Source organism: Battus philenor, unplaced genomic scaffold, assembly GCF_028537555.1.
Source record: "Battus philenor isolate CCGP_79_NKW_IND1 unplaced genomic scaffold, ilBatPhil1.0.hap1 SCAF_6, whole genome shotgun sequence".
Taxonomy (NCBI): Eukaryota; Metazoa; Arthropoda; class Insecta; order Lepidoptera; family Papilionidae; genus Battus; species Battus philenor.
This window is the reverse complement of record NW_027181726.1, coordinates 5,630,982-5,650,197: the sequence shown is the minus strand read 5'-3', so window position 1 is coordinate 5,650,197 and position 19,216 is coordinate 5,630,982. Positions and strand designations below refer to the sequence as shown.

Sequence of the window (19,216 nt, the reverse complement as noted above, 5' to 3'; positions counted from 1 at the left end):
TATTAATAAAAACATGAATTAAAAAAAGAAAAATCTAAAAAGAATCAATCTTTTTTAGAAATTGTAGACTATCATGTCATCGCTAGAAAATAACGCATTGCTAAATACTGGAAATAATTGAAGCTTTTATAATTTCCGTGACATTAAACATGATTAAATTGGCCTTAACTTGTAGAAGGGTCCATATTCAAATAGAATAATAATAACTAGAATAGATGTATATTAACTTATATTTACAATATACAGTGTAATTGATTATAAGAGTGAAGGTTTTAAACGGGTGAACGTATAGGAATTCTCAGCAAAATGCTTTAAAGTGGTGTAATACCGCAGTAATGGTAATGGTGGTGTAAAAACACACTTTCAAACACTGTCTAAAGTGATCACTCTGAAATAGGTTACATTAATTTATTTTTTCGGTTGGGATGCGACAGGCCAATAACTTCTGGCAGTCCACAGGGACAAACAGTAAACAATAGTTAATTTTAATATGTACATTAATAGTACATTAAATAGTACATTCACCACTTTAAAGCTCTTATTTTATAACCATCCTATATATCTTTTGGAACAATACTACAGCTTCGACTTATTTGAGAAGATAGCTGTGAAGGTCCTGATCTCTTACTAATAAGCTGTCGAGGTCTCTTTGAAACTTACATTTGAATTGTTATATAGTTATTCATACGGGATTGAACGACTTCAGAGCTAACCGGGCCCTTGAGGATCACCGGGATAGGTAACATCAGTCAGTAGGATTTTGAACTGATTGTCTAATCCCTTGCTTAAATTAGAAATGATATATAAATGTTTATTACATTTTACTACACTGCAAAAAATTATTTTGCTTATATCTGATATTGTTTTTGCCATGTACGAATAGTTTATCACCATTATTTTCGGTATAGGTGCAGGAGGTCCTCTGCTGAACATATGCCTCCCCCATATATGTCCAAAAAAACCGGTTTAAATCGGACACCATCTAGCATATTAAGACGACTTTAAAAAAGTCGTCTGTGCACCTCGTGGATGGACTACGCTGCGCTTGCCGGACCGTAGTCCTTACTCAGTTTTTTCATTTTAAGATCACGAATAATTACCAAGTATTGTTCTTGTTACTTAATTGTTGTAATAAAGATAATCATAAAACAAATAAATTGGAGACACTTGCGATAATGTTGGCATTTTTCCAGAGGTCACAAACGCATAAGCAATGTACTCGTAACAAGCAATAGGTACGCGTATTGATCTTCACTATAAATAACTTCTTCCATTTGAACACTGCGTGGGTTTACTTGAAGCTTCGATTTCCGCCTACGATTTAAATCTCACATACGTGTAGACATAAATTATTCGAACCGAATAAATTATGTTATGACGTTATTTGGACTTGTATTAAAATCTTTGAACGCACTAGGTTTCATTAACAAAATTTCCAAAATAATTTTATTAAATATTACTTTTGGTAATACTTATTGAAATATTATCTAATTGTTTATTTCGAATTGCATGTTTTCTAAAGAGTCAAAAGTAAAAGGTCTGAAACAGTTTTACTATTTATTATATTATGTCAGAGACGAATCTGGAATACCTGGAACCTTTAATAAGGAAACAAATTAAAATAGGCGTTGTAAGAACAAATTGAGTAAGAGAATTTCTTGCCGGGCTCTTCTCGATAGAATCAATATTCGAACGTCAGGTTTGTAGTCTATTTATAAATACATTTTCTAATGATGATCTTACATCAATGTCTTCACTTTTCGAAACTGGTTAGCAAAGACTTTTTGAAAAATAAATATTTGTTTAATTGTTTCATTCTGTAAATTCCTACATACAATAGTTTATCATTGAAACTTACAAGGAAATGGAACTTACATGGAATACGTAACTAAAGCGTTATCGCTGTAAATGTCATTAGCATGCATGGTGTTGTTCTGACGATAACTTGTGGGCGCCACTTCGCTTCAGACTTCGCAGAGCGTGCCTGTCAATATATTATGTATATCTGTATATTGTATCGACATTACCCAGCGCTGTATTCATAACTATAACGGTTATGTGTTATATTATTTAGGTCAAACGCTGACTGCAAGGGATAAAGTGCATTGGAGTTAATAGAGACATTTCGGCGGAGTGCTTTAATCGAAGCTTTGTGAGGTCGGCTAATATCGCGTTATCTAATGATGATTGAGGTATAACGTTTGTTCGGAACGAGGTATGTAGGCGGAGAAGTGGCAGCGCGTGAATGGACGGGCGCAAGATCGATCGAGCGAACTGCGCAGGCTCGTTTCGAGGTACAGCTGGCGGCTTCGCATCCTTCGACGACCATCGCGCCCCAACCTGCGACTCGGTGCCTAGCCGTGAGAGAATTTAGTGATCTTCCTCGCTGCGTAAATGCTTCGGACCTATTTGCAGCTCTAAACGGTATGTACTTAATAAAATCATAATCAATCCACTATAAATATCCTTTGTACGTAAGCTTTGCAAGTTCATAACGTTTTTCCATTTTTTTTTCGTGAAACCTGTTACGCCATACTTTTCTCCAAAATTACCCAAGTGTTATGTGATTGTTTTTGTTTATCAACGCTTTAGTTCCTATGTTGATATGTTTTATTTAAACAGTAATACTTAAACCGTTATTAATAATCTTGCAATATGTTTTTTTTTCCTATATCATTCTCATGTCCTATATTTAGATATATCCAAACAATAGATGCAATTAATAAAGCTATAATAGAAATGATATGCGATGTACCTTTAATATATTTGTATTCACGAAAACTACGATCAATACATTCTGGAAGCACGAAATGCGTGGGATGTAAAGGGCATAGATATCTACGTCACTGGCGTTAACTATGTATAGATAGTTAAGAGATAGCGAATCTATATTAATGGCAGTATGATTTAAGGGCATACAAATGTTTTAAGTATTAATTAATAACGTTTTAATCATTATATTAATGGCGGTTTATGTACGCATGATCAAAACGGATATAAGCATATGTTGTAATCATTTTTTGTGTACGTCCCTTATTATTACCACTTATTTTCATTGTTTTAATTTTATTTAAATACATTGAATACAGTTAAAATACAATAATTTTGATTACAAATATCCTTTTTTCATTTTCAATTTTCAAAATATTACTGTATATATTCTTAACTGTACATTAACTAATCAAAATTTAATATTTGAATTCAAATTGTTGTTATTAATTATTTGTGTTTGTTAAAGGATCTAGATAAAACATGAATGAGTTATTTTTAAACATTCAAAAATTAAGTTTATTGAAATTTTTATACAAAGGTTATTGATTTACAATTCTGACAAGTAACACTTCAATATTTAAGTAATTCCAATAATAATCACAAGATGTTTGCTGGCTTCTTATTGGTTTTATCAATGGAATATTTATTTATACAGTCTAATAAAGTTCAAACATGATATAATATGAGTTAGATATAAGGTTGTAAATAAAAGATAGCTTTTTTAATAAAGCGTTTGGTGGTTGACTAAATTACATACAATAAATACACAGATGTAATGGGCCGGTTGTCGTGGCGGCAGGCCCTCTGGGCGCTGGTGGTATTCAATGCGCTGGCGCCCTCGCAGGGTTCAGCTAACATAGGTAAGTTACTAAGAGCTATAAAATCAATACACCATTACCAAATTGATACCTGCCCAGGAATATTATAATCTATACTCAAGTATTTTCTTGTTCATTTTTAATCTGTATTTAACTATTTTCTTGTTTATCTTTAAACATAATTTGAACTAAGGGGCAATTAAATTACATGAGTATAATCTAATTATAGAATCAGCAGGCTTATTATAGAAGAATATATACTAGGCGAGAAGTTATATCCATTTTCTAGACTTTACTTTGCCAAAAAAGCTGCCTGAAAAACAATGTAAACATCCGACGTCACTTCCAAGAGAGTCAATTTGAGAACGTGAGGGACATCGGATGGTCATAGCGTCGGTTTTGAGTTAGGCTCCGAAGGAATCGCTGCTCATCACAGTACTAGCTCAGACTCAAACTTCTGAATAAGTTAAACAATAGAAACAGACATATATTCTTATATAACTTTTTTAAAAAGAGGTCTTGGATTTATGTAACTTGACTATCTACGAAGATATTTTGTACAAAATATGGCTAGGAAAAACAACACAGCCTTAAAAAATCACAACCTTATTTAATATTCGTAGAGCAGCCCCTGGCTATGTTATTTTTGGATCATATTGATTCTTAATGATCAAGTTTTTTGTCATTTAAGAACAAATTAGTTTCTAATTTCCCTTTGAAGCGAAACAATGACTTTAGTTATTATTATTAAAGTATTATTTCGATAATTTTCTTTACTAATTATAAAAATATAACTTCTTTTTATTGTTACAAAAATACATTGTTGCATTTACGATCAATTAAAATTATTTAAAGATATGTGATACTTTTAGCTTATAGTTTGGAAAATTATTTTCATCTGTCTTCTGGGCTTACAAATTATAATGCAAAATAATTTAAGAGTTATCACCAAATAATGATAAATTTGACATATAATGCTACTGACATAAGTACTGACTAAAGTAAAAGTTTCTTTATACAATATTATTATAACATACAATATTATTATAACGCATTAATCAATTTAAATTATATAATTCATATTTTTAAGTTTATAGTCTGTAATGAAAAAAGAATAGCCACAATCCTCAGTATTTGATGTTACTTTTTAATTTTGTTCAAAGAAGCTATGCTTCTTGAAATAATATCTCATCAATCAGCAACAAAAAACAATTCTCATGTTTGTTATACAAATCACTAGAATTCTAATGAGGAATATAATTAATAATATTATTGTAGAAGTTCTGTAATTTTATGAAATAAGAAATAATAATAAATTTAAATTATTTTATTCATTGACCTACATACATGGTGATTGGTTAGAAGTGTAAAAGTTTTAAATGGGATGTATGATGTAAAAGCGATTTACCAGCAAAAAGCTTTAAAACTTTTCACCTGATTCAAGCCTTTGCACCTATAACCATTCGCCATTTATCTTTAATTAATTGTCATGAAAATGCAGTTACAAACAGTTTTTGGTCGATAGTAAGAAGATAACCATCAGTTTTATATAAAAATACAATTGAACAAAAAATTTACAAGTTTTTTTAACTTCGCTAATGGAATGTAAAGATAGATTTTTATCAGATAGCCTAAATAATATAAACATTACTATTGTATGGTGCAGCCTATCCAAAAATCAATAATTGCAGAAATAATAAAGAAGTAAATGATAATATAGTAATAAAAAGTGTTTTCAAAATTCGTATTACCTCATGTGTAAAATTTATTGTTGTTTACTGTCTGTCCCAGTAGATTATACTGCCGGAAGTTATTGGCCTGTCGTTTTCCTAAAGAAGAAATAAATTAATATAATCTGTTTTTGAATGATCACTCAATACAGGATGATTGGAAGTGTAAACGCTTTAAAGATTATTGCTAACGAATGAGCTACACATTCACCACTTTAAAGCTTTTACATCTATATCCAATCACCCTGTATGTATATTAAGTAATGATATTATTTATAAATACAGAATTGTTTAAAAGTAGAATTATGTAGTTAAAGTAAAAGTTTTATATTTATATGTCAATTATTCAACAGGTTGCTTATTCAGCGCAGCATTATGCATAGATGGATCGGAGTGGTGCTACGACGGTACGTAAATAATATTTTAACATATTGCTCCGATCATTGCAATATTATGCGGAATTTTTTAAATATTTTTTCTTATAGATTACGCTTTCGGAAAATGTATGCCGCTCAAAACAACTAAAACTGATGCTGAGGACAGCGTCCCATATAAGTAGGTTTTATTTCAATTACTTGTTTTAATGAACCGATGATAAGACGTAGTTGAAAATTTGGTTTTGTTTATAGGTATGATATGAATGCGAAGCAACTGCAATGGTTCGAAGGTGAACTACAGCGGTTGGCTTCAGGGGGTTATCGCTGGGAGCATTCTTACACACAGTGTCTGCTCCAGGCCATGCTTTATGGCGTAAGGCATAATGTGTAAGTAACTTCATAAAAAAAGAGTTCGAAAATACTGCAGGACCTGAATATGAAGGTCTTTGACTACCTTTGACCGTTTTCAATGGGATTTATAAGAAGGCTCAAGATCACCCAGAGAACAATGGAGAGGGTAATGCTGGTATCGAATTACGAATTGGGATATTAGTAGAAGAACAAAAGTCTCCGATGTAGCTCGAAGAATTCTCGTTTGAGGTAGCAATGGGCGGGGCACATAGCAACCGACAGTTATTGGGACCGAAAGGTTCTTCTTGCGACTTAGAGTCGGTAGACATGTCGTGGTAGGCTCCTACTAGGTGAATCAACGGCATAGTTGAGGTCGCGGGAAATCGCTGAAAACGGGCGTGTGACGATTATTCGTGGGGGCCTATAGATTGAGGTGCGCGTGTATCGGCTGACGTGGTGATGATGATAAACTTTATACATTAGAAATTATAAAACAATCTCTCTAGCAAAAACTCGGAAACGAATACGAAATAGCTCCACAGATCAAAGTCAGTAAATAAATTAATATCTCCTTATGAACTACATAACTAACTTATGTAGTTTTAAATTTAAATGTCCTTCGCGAAAGAAATGAATAAAACGGGATTGCTATTAATTTAAAAATATTTTATATCCATATATGAAATCAGTTTCGTGAATTATCGTTGTTTTAATTTAGGAAACCAGAAGACTTCGAAGCAAGCCTGTGTGAATTTTTCACCGACAAAATTTTTACCACTAAAACAATGGATAGTATTAGAGCACATAAACAGGTAAGGACTTATGTTTCTGTGAATCATTATTATATAACATGTAATTATTACGTATTTGTTTGTATTGTTGCAAAATGTTTGAATATTTATCGTGATTCTTAAATTTAGAGGGAAGCTGAAGAGAATGCATATGTGCGGTTCATACCAAATTCAGCGATAACTGATTCAGATTATGCAAATGAGGTGTACAGTCCTCCCTTCCCGTCCGATGACGATCCAACTTCTTATATGATACGCAAAGGTATTCCGTTTATATATAATATTATATTTTGATAAAGTACTTTTATGCAACATAACACTTTATTTACAATTAGATCGACCAGAAATTGAAGGCGAATCCCCTAACGATAAAATAAGGAATTTAATGTTAGTAAGCGGTGTAGACGGTTCGCTTGCTGTTGCACCTTTCGAAGGGTTTCGAGAAAGACTTCAAGCAGAGCAAGAAGCGAAAGAGCTTGATGGCAAGTATATAAATTTGTCGGATAAAGAAAAAAAATCATTGCCGGATGCCAATAGAGAGGGCCAGGCTGCGAATTATGCAGATGAGGAGCGCCTCGGTGCACATTTCCGAAAATTAAAAGTTAAACCATATCCTTATACGGCCGAATACCTTACCAGTCATTATTCACCTTTAGACGCAGAAGTACACTCAAATGCTCTTGAGAAATATAAGCAGAGTTTTGCAGAGAAAAATTTCCCATTCGAATATGAAAACCCAGGAGAGTTCCAAGAGCCAAGAATTTATACTGACAACGAAGATTTAGATGAAAAACCAACGGACACGGGAAGTGGAAAATACTTACATTACAATTCTAAAGGTGAATTTAAAAGCATTAGATTTAATTTGTTGTTCATTTCGTATATACATTTTTACATATAACTTACTTAAACAGGCACTAATCATCCGGGGTTCGATGAAAAAAATCCAAAAAACATGGAGTATATATTAAATTACTGGCGCAAAATAAAGAACCACAAGCCAGTAGAAGCCATATACGCCGAGGGAGGTCCACTAAAACCCGATGACATTGAAGGTAAGAAAATAGTGCTTGCCAGTAGATATCACAAGGTATTTATCTTTCGTAAAGAAGACAATTTTTGTTGCTTTCTCTTTTATTTTCAGTGTTTGTAGGCATGATAATATACAAATATGGGTAAACAAATAAAAAAATAGCTGTCGAGAAGTATTTTATTTTTTGTTTTGATGAGATTAGTTAAAATTGTATTTTGTAATTACGTCAAAATATAAAACGGATTTAAAGATCTCAAGCCGGTAAAATATTGACATTTCTTGTACCGGACAGAGACCGTTATACGTACCGACGATGTTTCAGGTGAAAGTTCCAAATTATATCTATCTGAAGAATTGCAAGATTTGTTTGATAGAGAATGGGGCTTTAAGCGTAGGGAAAGAGATGATGTTAAAAAGCCCGGGCCGCGTCTGGACGCGAAAATCTTAAAGATATTGTACCACAATAAATCAGTGACAGGTTAGTGTCACGATGGCCTGAAATACCCGTTTAAGAATCTCGATGTGAACTATTCTCGATGTAACCTATGAGTTTACTATGCGTCCAAGTGTAATATAATAAATTTAACATTTGCACTGCTACGTCTTTTCTACAGATCTCGCACTAAATGTTTCCCTAAGTCCGCACCCTTTTTTCTCTTCTAAATGTGAAAGCATGATGTCTTATGGTATATTAATAGGAGATATTGCTTCCTTTTTTATTATTTTTTACTTTATATTTTGCCGAAAAAGTGTTATTTCTGTGATATTGTGTTTTGTCGTTACGTTTTCTAGCGCAACTGCCGTTTAATTTTTAAATTTGTGTCTGTTCAATATAACAATTAATTGAATTTTGATATTAAACTATATATAAAAACAAAAAAAGAGATAAATTTACAGATATCGAAACTAAACATTGCTCAAATTTTAGCAATTTTGCAAAAAGCATAGTCCACGCTGTATTATTGTATTTGTGTTTCTTTTTCGTAAATATCGAGTAAAATAAAAATATTTTATCTTTTAGCTAATGGTAAATCCCCAGATCAGACATCAGGTCGAAAGGGTCACGATCATAGCAATTTTAATCATGATCCGGCATATGCATACGTCCTCTTCAAGAACAGGTAGGTGTATGTTTGTGTCGTGAAATATTCAGGAAAAAATAATTTATTGAGGACTTACTACTATTATAAACTAAGAAATGTAACATGTCTATAAAGAATTTTTTTTGTCTTATTCAGTTATAAACCTTTAAATATAATCTAGCATAATTATGACCTGTGTGTCGTAGTACAATAGACATTTTTGTACATATACTGTATTGCTGTTGGAGTACTAAATTGAAATAAATAATAAATAAAAACAATAATTTTCATTATATCTTTCTGATAAGGTTTCTAACGGACTGGGAGAAGGGTCTTGCATTCATTTCACGACTTGAAGAGTTGCTAGGATTGGAAAAGAATACATTCACGAATCCACGGTAATTTAAACCTACTTTTAATTTATGTTAATACTTTTTTACAGTTAAATAATGTTGTTATCTGTTATTTTAGTGTCGACACAAGCGAGGTAACGTTTAAGGTCGAGAAAAACAGTAAGGGTTACGATGCAGAGGACGTTGCAAGACACGTGGGTGCGTAAATGTTTACATTAAAGATACGAACTAGAAAACGGTCTTTAAATTTTAATATTTATTTTATCAATCAAAACATTTTCATCCTCTGTCAAGTTCATCCCTTTTCAGTTGGCTAAACAACTCGTAAATCAACCCGAAATTAGATTAGGGGACAGGTAGTGGATAACCATAAAAAATTAAACAGATAAGATGTATCACGCATTCTTAATTTTTTTATAACTTGTAAGTAGTAATAATTTTGATGTTGCAAAATCAGGCTATTGCAGTAAGAATTTTGGTTTTTTGTCTATAGAAGATTTACTCATAGTAACAAGAAGAAAATTACAAAACAGAGATTGTGCATAAAGTTCATTTACTTTTCTCTATAGCAATGGTTTTAAAAATAACTAATCTCAAAATCGTCGCTGTTCAAAAAAGAATATTTTTGTTTCATTTTCTAGAGTAAGTCATTAGTCATTAGCATAAGATTTTTCACGTTTAATTATATGTATATGTGTATATAATACCTTATTATTATAGAGACTGGCCTTTGCGACTCCTATCAAATTTAAATTTAATGAACTTTCGTTAAAACTTTTTGTTTTAATTTTCATCAGAATATTGTAGCGTAAAATTTTCTAAAGTAAGAAATTTCTGCCTCATTGTGTTAGATAATTAATGCTTTAGTAAATTTAATTGAAGCGACAGTCATATTGTGTTACTATTGAAAATATTATTTTACTTTGATATATACTTGTCCACAGTTGAAATAAGCGAAGAAATACGGAGAGAAACTGGCGCACAAATCCTATCCACGGGAGTTGGAGACAAGGTAATTAAATAAATTCATAAGTTGTCATATTGTTGGAATAATATAAAGGAAAAATGACCTTATCAAACTAATAATAAAGACAATACTATTGAATGAATACTAATTGAATACTATTTGATTTTGTTCTCAGAATTGATATCTAATTTTTAGTGATTCTTTTATTTCTTCTCACAGAGCAAACTGCCGATTATAAGCCAAGCTAACGACACAGGATCTCAATATTTTGACTATGAATTACCAATTTTGCTCACAATGGTCGGAAGTTTCATCATCGTCTTAGTGGGAGCCGTGATCTTCGCTGTACTATTGAAAAAAGACATGGACGCCAAGGCTAAGATGAGCGGACTTGCTTCAGCTGCTGACATCGATGCTGAAGCTACAAGAGATTACCAGGTTAAGAGTTTAGATAAATAGAAAAACTGCAAAGCTTTCAAAAATGTACTTTTTCCTTAATCTATATAAATAAATAAAATTAGAGCATCTGTTTTTAATATTAAAATAACCGTTTTTTGCTACATGCATATGAATATATATAAGGTACATATACCAATATTACACTTTTTTAAATTTTGTGTGTTTGTCTGTCTATCTGTTTCGGCTAATCTCTGAATTTATTGGACTGATTTTGACAGGACTCTGGTAGGTAGCTGATGTAATAAGAAGTAGTTAAATTAAATAAACTAAATATTTTTTGGCAAATTTTACGTAGACGATGTCGCGAGCTCAGCTAGTAATTCAAGCCAGATATTATTAATCATGTTACATATACGTGAAACATTGTACGAAAATACTTACTTTGTATGATTAGCAAACAACAAGTTAGAAGTTACAAAGGATTTAAATACCTAAAAGAATTAGTATTGTCGCCATGCATAACACTGTAAAAGCTTCATTACGTCATCATCAGCGGTGCATCGAAAAGGGGAATTCCACAGAAATATAATGCTTCATTTACATCAGTACAAGTACTGGCGACCTTGAACGATTGTACACACTTCAACTTCGGACTTCGTGTTCTTCCTTCCCACGACCATTCTTCCCACACAACTGCCCACAAAACGATTTCTTGCCCGTTCGCTCCGCGAACTAATGAAACCTTTTTCAACCCACCATGCAGGTTGAAATTCCTAAAATAACTAACCTTTTCTCGGCGAAAAGAATAATCCTTACAAATTTCAAACACGTATATATGTGGATTTGTACCCAATTTTATACCAATACTTATGTAATGTAATGTAATGTAATACCGTTGTCAACTTTTCATTCCAAAATTGAAATTCATAATATGATTATTCAAGTAAACATTTACACGCAATTTTGGACCGTTAATTATTTTTAAAATTTTAAAGGAGTTTGTGTAGTCACTCCTTGAATAAGCTTCGACCATTTCGGAGTGCTGATCTTATGAAACGATCCGGCCAGAAACATAATTTTTCTCTTTTTAAACGAATGTTAATAATGTTTAAAATATAATTTATAATATCAACCCCGCAATTGAGTTCTAAAGCAAAGTTCCGCAAAATCAACTAAAAACTCTTGAAAATAATGAATGCATTCAAAATTTCAATAAAAAACTTAGGTATTTAATTTTGTTAGGAGTTATGCCGTGCGAGGATGTCCGGCAAGTGGACCGGCCAGCAAGCCGCTCCGCCCCCACAACCAGCTGAACCTCCGCAACGCATTACCTCCTTGTCGCGGGAGCCCGAAGGGAACTCACCTTCTACTCGATCTAGCACCTCTTCGTGGTAATTATATACATATACAGAATACGAATAGTTGCAACCGTACAACTAGAGTTATAAAACATTATCAAATTGCGTTACTGTTTTAAATCGCATAAAATAAAACTATGATTGTTATTACAGTATTAAAATTATATTACTGGCGATGCATATTGGGAACTCCCGGTGCCCATCACCATTATTATGTCAGCCGATAGACGCCCATTTTATGGCACAGGCCCCTACCAATGATCGCCACAACTACGGGTCTTGCGTTTCCCGAAATCAGCCATTTCCCGAGACATTGACTACGTCATTGGTCTTCTTAGTGGTCATTCGTTTGTTTTGTCGTTTCTAGTGCACTTTATAAAGTGCATACTTTTATTAGTGGTCCTAGTTTTTTTTTAAATTAATAAATCAATTAAAATAATTTATATGAAGATATTAAACCAGTCTCTTGTGTTTTAGAACATTTATTTACAATTAATAAACAAACAACTTTTTATTTTTATTTTACACATCGTACATCGACTGTTCTATTAACACTTTTGAAAATGATCATGCATAATTTTTAATACCTGAAAATCGATAACTTTTAATAAAATAGACCTTCGTATAACAGGAGCGAGGAACCTGCCCTTACTAATATGGACATATCAACCGGACATATGGTTTTGGTGAGTAACTGATAAGCGAACAGTTGTGTGAAGGCCAACTGATACTTTTGTAATAATTTATATTCCAGCTCTGACTTATTATAATCATTGTTAAGCTATAATAATTAAACACTAAATAATTATTTTTAATATTTCATGGATATTACGATCACGTATTATATATATTTTTATTGAAGCAATAATTGAATCTTTAACGGAACATTATATATTTTATGAATAATTTAGTTAATTACTAAATTAACGTCCCCTCAACCTTTTTCTGTGGATTGATTTGTGACATCCTTACTGACACCTATTCGACGAAAGAAATATTCTTATCAACTTTCGAGTCTCTAAGCAGTATAATTCCAGAGATATCGTGTTGTGTCAGTAAATAAATGGAAACTTCTTTTATAGATAGATGCCTGGAATCAATTCTAGGTCTTCATTATGAATGGCGATATATTGTAATTTTTTCACCATTCATGTTACAACTTTACACTTCAGTTCCTTATATACATATGTATAAGGGTTTAAAGAAATTTATAGAATATAAAAATTATAGAATATAAAATTTAATAATATTTAAAGAATTTTAAGACGCTGAGAATGAAAGTGAGTCTTCCAACGCACTTTTAAAACTCAAGGACACATCTTTTAATAATTTTAAACAATCTCACAGGAATACTTCAACCAAACTTATAAAGGATCTTTACAGATTCATCTATCAATGACATCAAGGCTATCCATCCGGGAGTTTTACTGATAGGCGTGAAGTTTATTCTCTTTTAATTTTAATTCTTCTTTAACTTTCGCTCCAGTAATTTCGTTCCTGTAATACAATATTATAACATTTATTATAAAAAGATCTATAAAAAATAAACTTCTAATTAACGAACTTATAATTTTATTACGTTACAAAAATTTGTGACCAGTTTTAATATTCAAAACATTTTTGAAATTTTGTTAGGCTTACATGGAAGATCATCTCCGTAACAAGGATCGCTTGGAGCAAGAATGGCGTGCCCTATGCGCTTATGAGGCTGAACCTTGCGCCACTGTGGCCGCTTTGAAAGCCGAAAATACTGGCAAGAACCGATATGCTGATGTACTGCCCTACGACCATTCGCGCGTGACACTGAATACCCTCACTAATCACCTCGGCTCCGACTACATAAATGCTTCGACTATTGTAAGTTTTATTTTAATGCTCTAAATGCTCATATTACAATGTTTATGACCTAGGTCCTTATAAGACGGATGTTGATAATTATGACACGCAGTAGTTACTTGCAATATTAAAATATTGGCAATAGAAATATTTGCGTTGATACCGATAAAGTAAATCATTCAAAATCGCTGGTAAAATGGCGTGGAGAAAAAAAATTAATTAAAATTTTTAACATCTCAATAACATTTTGACAATAGAAACACTCAATTTCAACGTAAATTTATGAAGAACTGAATGTATTTTTATTGTTAAATACGTATAAATATTTTTGTGACTGCTACCAAATCTAAGTATTTATGTATTATATAATATCCAGTTTCGTTTCTACCCATAAGAAGTCCGATTGCTAACGTGTAAATGCTTCCTGAATGACAGCGCAGGCCGGGATGTCTTGCGCTCAATCTTTCCACATATCTGTTCAAGCTATTTTCGAACTAGGTCGCCTCCAAGTGCAGTGAAATAAATAATTTAATTACCCAAATGAAAGTTTTTAGGGAAACCCCCGGACTTACTTTTTAGAGGCCTATGCTAAGCGCCTTTTGCGCTCTGCCACAAACAAAATTAGTCTATGGTAAATATCACTTGTACGTGTTTGTATTTTTCCCATGTTTGTGCAAATAATTTATACATATTTCTATTCGAATGCCACAGACTAATAACTTATAGTAGTACAAATTCTGCAGGGACATACAGTAAATAAAAATGATTTTTTCAATTACTTTTTTTACTATAATATCTTTACGTTATTTATTAATTATGGAATTATTGATTTTTGGATATAGGTGTACATTAATTGATTTTAAATTATTAATACATTTACCTGTTTAAAACTTTTACATCTTTAACCAATCACCCTGTTCTTACAGACGGACCACGACCCCCGTAATCCAGCGTACATAGCTGCAGCTGGACCCCTGGCACACACAGCGCCTGACTTCTGGCAGATGGTTTGGGAGCAAGGCAGCGTCGTCATGGTTATGCTTACTCGTCTTACTGAAAACGGACAACAACTGTGCCACCGTTATTGGCCCGAAGAAGGCTCTGAACTCTATCATATCTATGAGGTAATTTCTCGTGAACATATAAATATCTATTTTTAATGTGTATAATGGGTGTTATATAATGGTTTCTTTTGGTCAGGTACACCTTGTGAGCGAACACATCTGGTGTGATGATTACCTGGTCCGTAGCTTTTACCTGAAGAACCAACGCACTGGAGAAACGCGTACTGTTACGCAATTCCACTTCCTGTCCTGGCCTGATAACGGAGTGCCCTCCTCCACCAAGGCACTTCTTGAGTTTAGAAGGTACTTGAATAGAGTATAAGCATATGTGATTAAAATTTTTAAAGTTACTGCGTATATAATTAAATAACTCATCCACCTGTCAATTCATTTACAAAATAGTAAATATACCCTTATACTTTTCTAGGAAGGTGAACAAGTCCTACAGAGGAAGATCTTGCCCCATCGTTGTGCACTGCAGGTAAAAAAAAAACAATTAATAAAACTAATCGTCGTCGTCATCGTTTCAGTCCTAGGACAGATACAAAGTGAAGAGACGATCTTGTTAAGATCTTTGGAAGACGCTGGGTACAATATGTGGGCGTTCTGTGGCTGAAAAGAACTAGACATTAATTTATTATTTTAATAAAATTCTTGTAAACGCTTTAGATTAAAAATATCAAGTTTTTACCTAAATTAGACACGATCAATATCTTGCATAATTTTTACCTAATCTTACAAAATATCGCGAACATTGTTATAAGTATTTTTGTCACTAGGCATCAACAAAGGCAAGACATTGAATTGATGACATACTATTAAAATATATCATCAATAACATTTTAATTTTTTCTTCGAATATGTCTCACAAAGCGTTTAATCCGAAGGAATGTATTACAGTCCTCAAAAAAATATATACAAGATTGAAAAAGGCTTAAAACAAAATAAAAATTGAACTGCGCCGAAGAGTGATAAACAGAAGTGACAATTCTAAATAATATTTAATTTAAATTGTAAAATTAAAAATTTTGTGGTATTTTTGCTTGTTAATGGGTTTTCTAAAACAAAGTAACAACAGACTTAAAATAACAGAAATCCATCACGTATAATGCACGTGCTTGTCAGCTATGAATTTATCATTGAATCACCTCTATCTATTACTGCTACGTCACACAGACGTTTTTACCGGTACTTGAAATCAGAATACCGATGAAGTTGATAAATTTGAGACAGTCAAGGAACTTTACGACTAGTCTGGCCTACCTTCTTTTTTAATTTTAATTTTTCTTTCATTATGCAAGAATTTAGTTTAGGATACCGGTATATCATACACTTGTTACAAAAGACTGATCTTCATTATAATTAATTATTTGGAATTGATCACAAATTATTATGAATATAAATTTAATAATGTAAACTCACGGTTTTTATAGTAGTTCATTCGTTGATGAATATAAAATAATAAAAACTTTTAGAAGTTATAGGTTATAAATATGGGATTTGATAGATTGAAAAATAACGAATAATTTGTTTTTTTGTATAGCGATGGCGCTGGCCGCACCGGAACTTACTGCTTGATCGACATGGTACTAAACCGCATGGCAAAAGGCGCTAAGGAGATTGATATCGCAGCCACCCTTGAGCACATTCGTGACCAGCGCTTGCGTACTGTTGCTACTAAGCAACAGTTCGAGTTTGTTCTTATGGCAGTGGCTGAAGAGGTAATTCGAAATTTAACATTTTATGACGCTCGAATTTCGAACAGAAGAGTGCTCCCATTTTGTTTGAAGAACGTCGCAATTTGGTTTAAATGTTATAAAATCCCAACTTTTTATTCTGAGAAATTTCTAATATATCATATAGTCATCTTGACAATGTCTACATACGTACAACTTAATATTTTTATTATAATAATGATTAGCATTGCACGGCTACCAGCATTAACTTCATTCTAAATAAAAAATACATTATTCTACAGCAATAATTATTACATAAGAGTGTTTATTCTCAGGTTCACGCGATCCTCAAAGCTCTACCGGCTCATCTGCAACAACTCCAAGAAAAGAAGGACAAGGAAAAAGAAAAAGACAAAGACGGCAACGAGAAAGAGAAACCCAACTGAACTATGCACTGCTTAAGCGAACACTACATTGTTAACTAGATAACCTCTGTTAATTCAAATTTTATCTAAATTTGGTAATCGTTTCTGGGTTAAGAATTTCACTCTGATTGTCTAGATCATCTTTTTAAATTCTAATTTGATAATTTTCTCAAATAGACTTCCATGAAAATATGTATTTTATAATTGTTTTAACAACTTTTTAAACTTATTTTGTTTATTGCTCTCCGAAATTCTTAACCTAGATATTTTTGTAGGTGTTTATGCTTAACAGCATGTTATTTAATAGTTCGAATATTCGTGACTATTTCCTTTATCAAACGCTTATTGTTAGATCTCGAAGCAGCGAAATATCATAGACATAGCTTATACAACTATACTTTCATTTTCTATTTTATACTTTTTACGTTCCTATTTTCATACTGAAGTTTTGTAAATATTTTTTATGTAACAATATTTTTTTACATTTAATTTTAAAACAATGTAAGGTCAATTGTTATAAGGGTTCTAATACCTAGCCTTATATGGTTACTTTACTAAATACTTATACATAATTATCTACATTTGAGTTTGCAAAATAAATTATACACATTTATTTAAAAGCAGAATTTACTAAACGTCTTTAGTATAATTAAAAGGATGAGATAACTAAAAAATCTAATGTTTTCGTTATTACGCATATAATGTGTAAAATCGTTACTCCGTTCTTTAAATATTTTTACTGCAAAGGTTAGGCTGAATAACAATTAGCCTCTGCATTAGATTCTGAAGCACAGTTAATTGAATTAGTTGTTCTATTTATATACTTTTTTGAACCATGCACATGTATTTCTTTTACAAAAAAACATTTTAGAGTAGACACTATAAAAAAACTTTGCTGAATCATATCCTGTATTAACGAAATACCTGAATAGAAATTAATCACATAATTGAGATCTAAATATTTACAGACTTTAGTAACAATAGAACTCTTGAAAAGTATCTACGCATGAGATTTATATTAGATTATACTATATTTATTGCATATGAAAAAAACCCAAAAAAAAGAGAAACAAGAAATTATGATTGTAGTTTAGAAATAAGAGAAAATATATTAACCGTATTTCTGTATGAAATTATATGTAGTTTTTATGTGGAGTATATGAATATTGCGTTTTATTTTTAAAAAAAAACCCTCTCTTTTAGGTTACAACCAATAAATGCTTTCCTCGTTTGCCTAATTTCCTTACCTATCTCCCACACCCCTATAACCTTAAAATAATTTTAATTTATATTAAAACAAACTTTGATACGCAAACAAACAAAAATATTAAACGCATAATAAATATTAAAAAAAGTTCATTAATGTCAAACAAACAAAAACACAGACATAAATGCCGGTCCATGATTAATTATTGTTGTACATTGTCAGTGATTAAATTAATACGCAAATATCAATATTAAAATGTTATAATGTCAAAGAATTAAGTTTTCTTTTCCATCGTTTCGTGTATAGATTTTCCTAATATTCTGGAAAAGACTTACTTTTTTTAAAATATCGCTTTCAAGTGTTTTATAGTCCAAAATAGCTTCTAGACGACGTTACTGACAAATTATAAACGTGTTCATTATAACAAGGAAACTAAATAAATAACAGAACTTTTATCTTTATGATTCTGTAACTGTAACTTGTACACGTATTTAACGTAGAACGTGTATTAATAATGCAAGTTTATTTCTCCATTGTCTCAACTTTAAGATGTTTTTTTTTATGGAAAAGAATTATTAATCTTAGATAAGGATAAGGAAAAAATTCATGTATCAACTTTTAACAGAACTCTTCTTGATCGTCAACTCATTATTTGTTTTTAATTTATTTTATTTTTGCCTATGCTTTGCAAGGTGTTATAGTTGCGCAAGAGAAGCAGGAAGAAACTCTACAGCAACATACGTTTTTATAACGTATAACGATACAGATTTTTAGGTATATATTTTGTAAGGTACAACTTAAACGCAATCAAAATAATCAAGCGACATCACTGCCAAAGATTCTTGTCATTAAAGTATTCGTTTATTGATTAAAAATCCTTATCTGTCAAGTAACTTCTAATACGCGTTTTTAATTTTATTAATGGTATGGTAGTCATTGTACACGAGATTACTTTAATTCATTCTATTTTTTTTTAA

The 19,216-nt window shown here is 31.8% G+C and overlaps 1 protein-coding gene across 5 annotated transcripts; it reads left to right on the top strand.

The window, feature by feature from the left end:
- The first annotated feature begins 2,044 nt into the window (after positions 1–2,044).
- IA-2 (tyrosine phosphatase IA-2) lies at positions 2,045–17,455 on the top strand. 5 transcript variants are annotated; one of them, XM_068773444.1, is made up of 24 exons: positions 2,045–2,424; positions 3,543–3,632; positions 5,674–5,727; positions 5,806–5,875; positions 5,950–6,084; positions 6,767–6,860; positions 6,969–7,101; positions 7,175–7,321; positions 7,496–7,678; positions 7,754–7,894; positions 8,195–8,350; positions 8,894–8,993; positions 9,263–9,352; positions 9,426–9,505; positions 10,252–10,319; positions 10,494–10,712; positions 11,916–12,064; positions 12,663–12,717; positions 13,667–13,888; positions 14,794–14,991; positions 15,068–15,234; positions 15,359–15,412; positions 16,475–16,652; positions 16,943–17,455. In XM_068773444.1, exons 2-24 carry the CDS (start codon positions 3,548–3,550, stop codon positions 17,051–17,053), a joined length of 2,889 nt encoding a protein of 962 aa, XP_068629545.1. In that variant the 5' UTR covers positions 2,045–2,424; positions 3,543–3,547; the 3' UTR covers positions 17,054–17,455. The 5 variants fall into 5 exon arrangements, with proteins under 5 accessions (XP_068629545.1, XP_068629547.1, XP_068629543.1 ...); XM_068773446.1 differs by lacking the exon at positions 7,175–7,321; XM_068773442.1 differs by having other exon boundaries at positions 7,175–7,678; positions 11,919–12,064.
- The last annotated feature ends 1,761 nt before the right edge of the window (positions 17,456–19,216 follow it).

What these genes read in the sequence shown, in the direction of transcription:
- IA-2 (XM_068773441.1), top strand. Translation starts at nt 3,548, where the DNA reads ATGGGCCGGTTGTCGTGGCGGCAGGCCCTCTGGGCGCTGGTGGTATTC. An exon ending in TACGTCCTCTTCAAGAACAG is followed by an intron (nt 8,994 to 9,262) that starts GTAGGTGTATGT and finishes CTTTCTGATAAG; the next exon opens with GTTTCTAACGGACTGGGAGA. An exon ending in CCACGGGAGTTGGAGACAAG is followed by an intron (nt 10,320 to 10,493) that starts GTAATTAAATAA and finishes TTCTTCTCACAG; the next exon opens with AGCAAACTGCCGATTATAAG.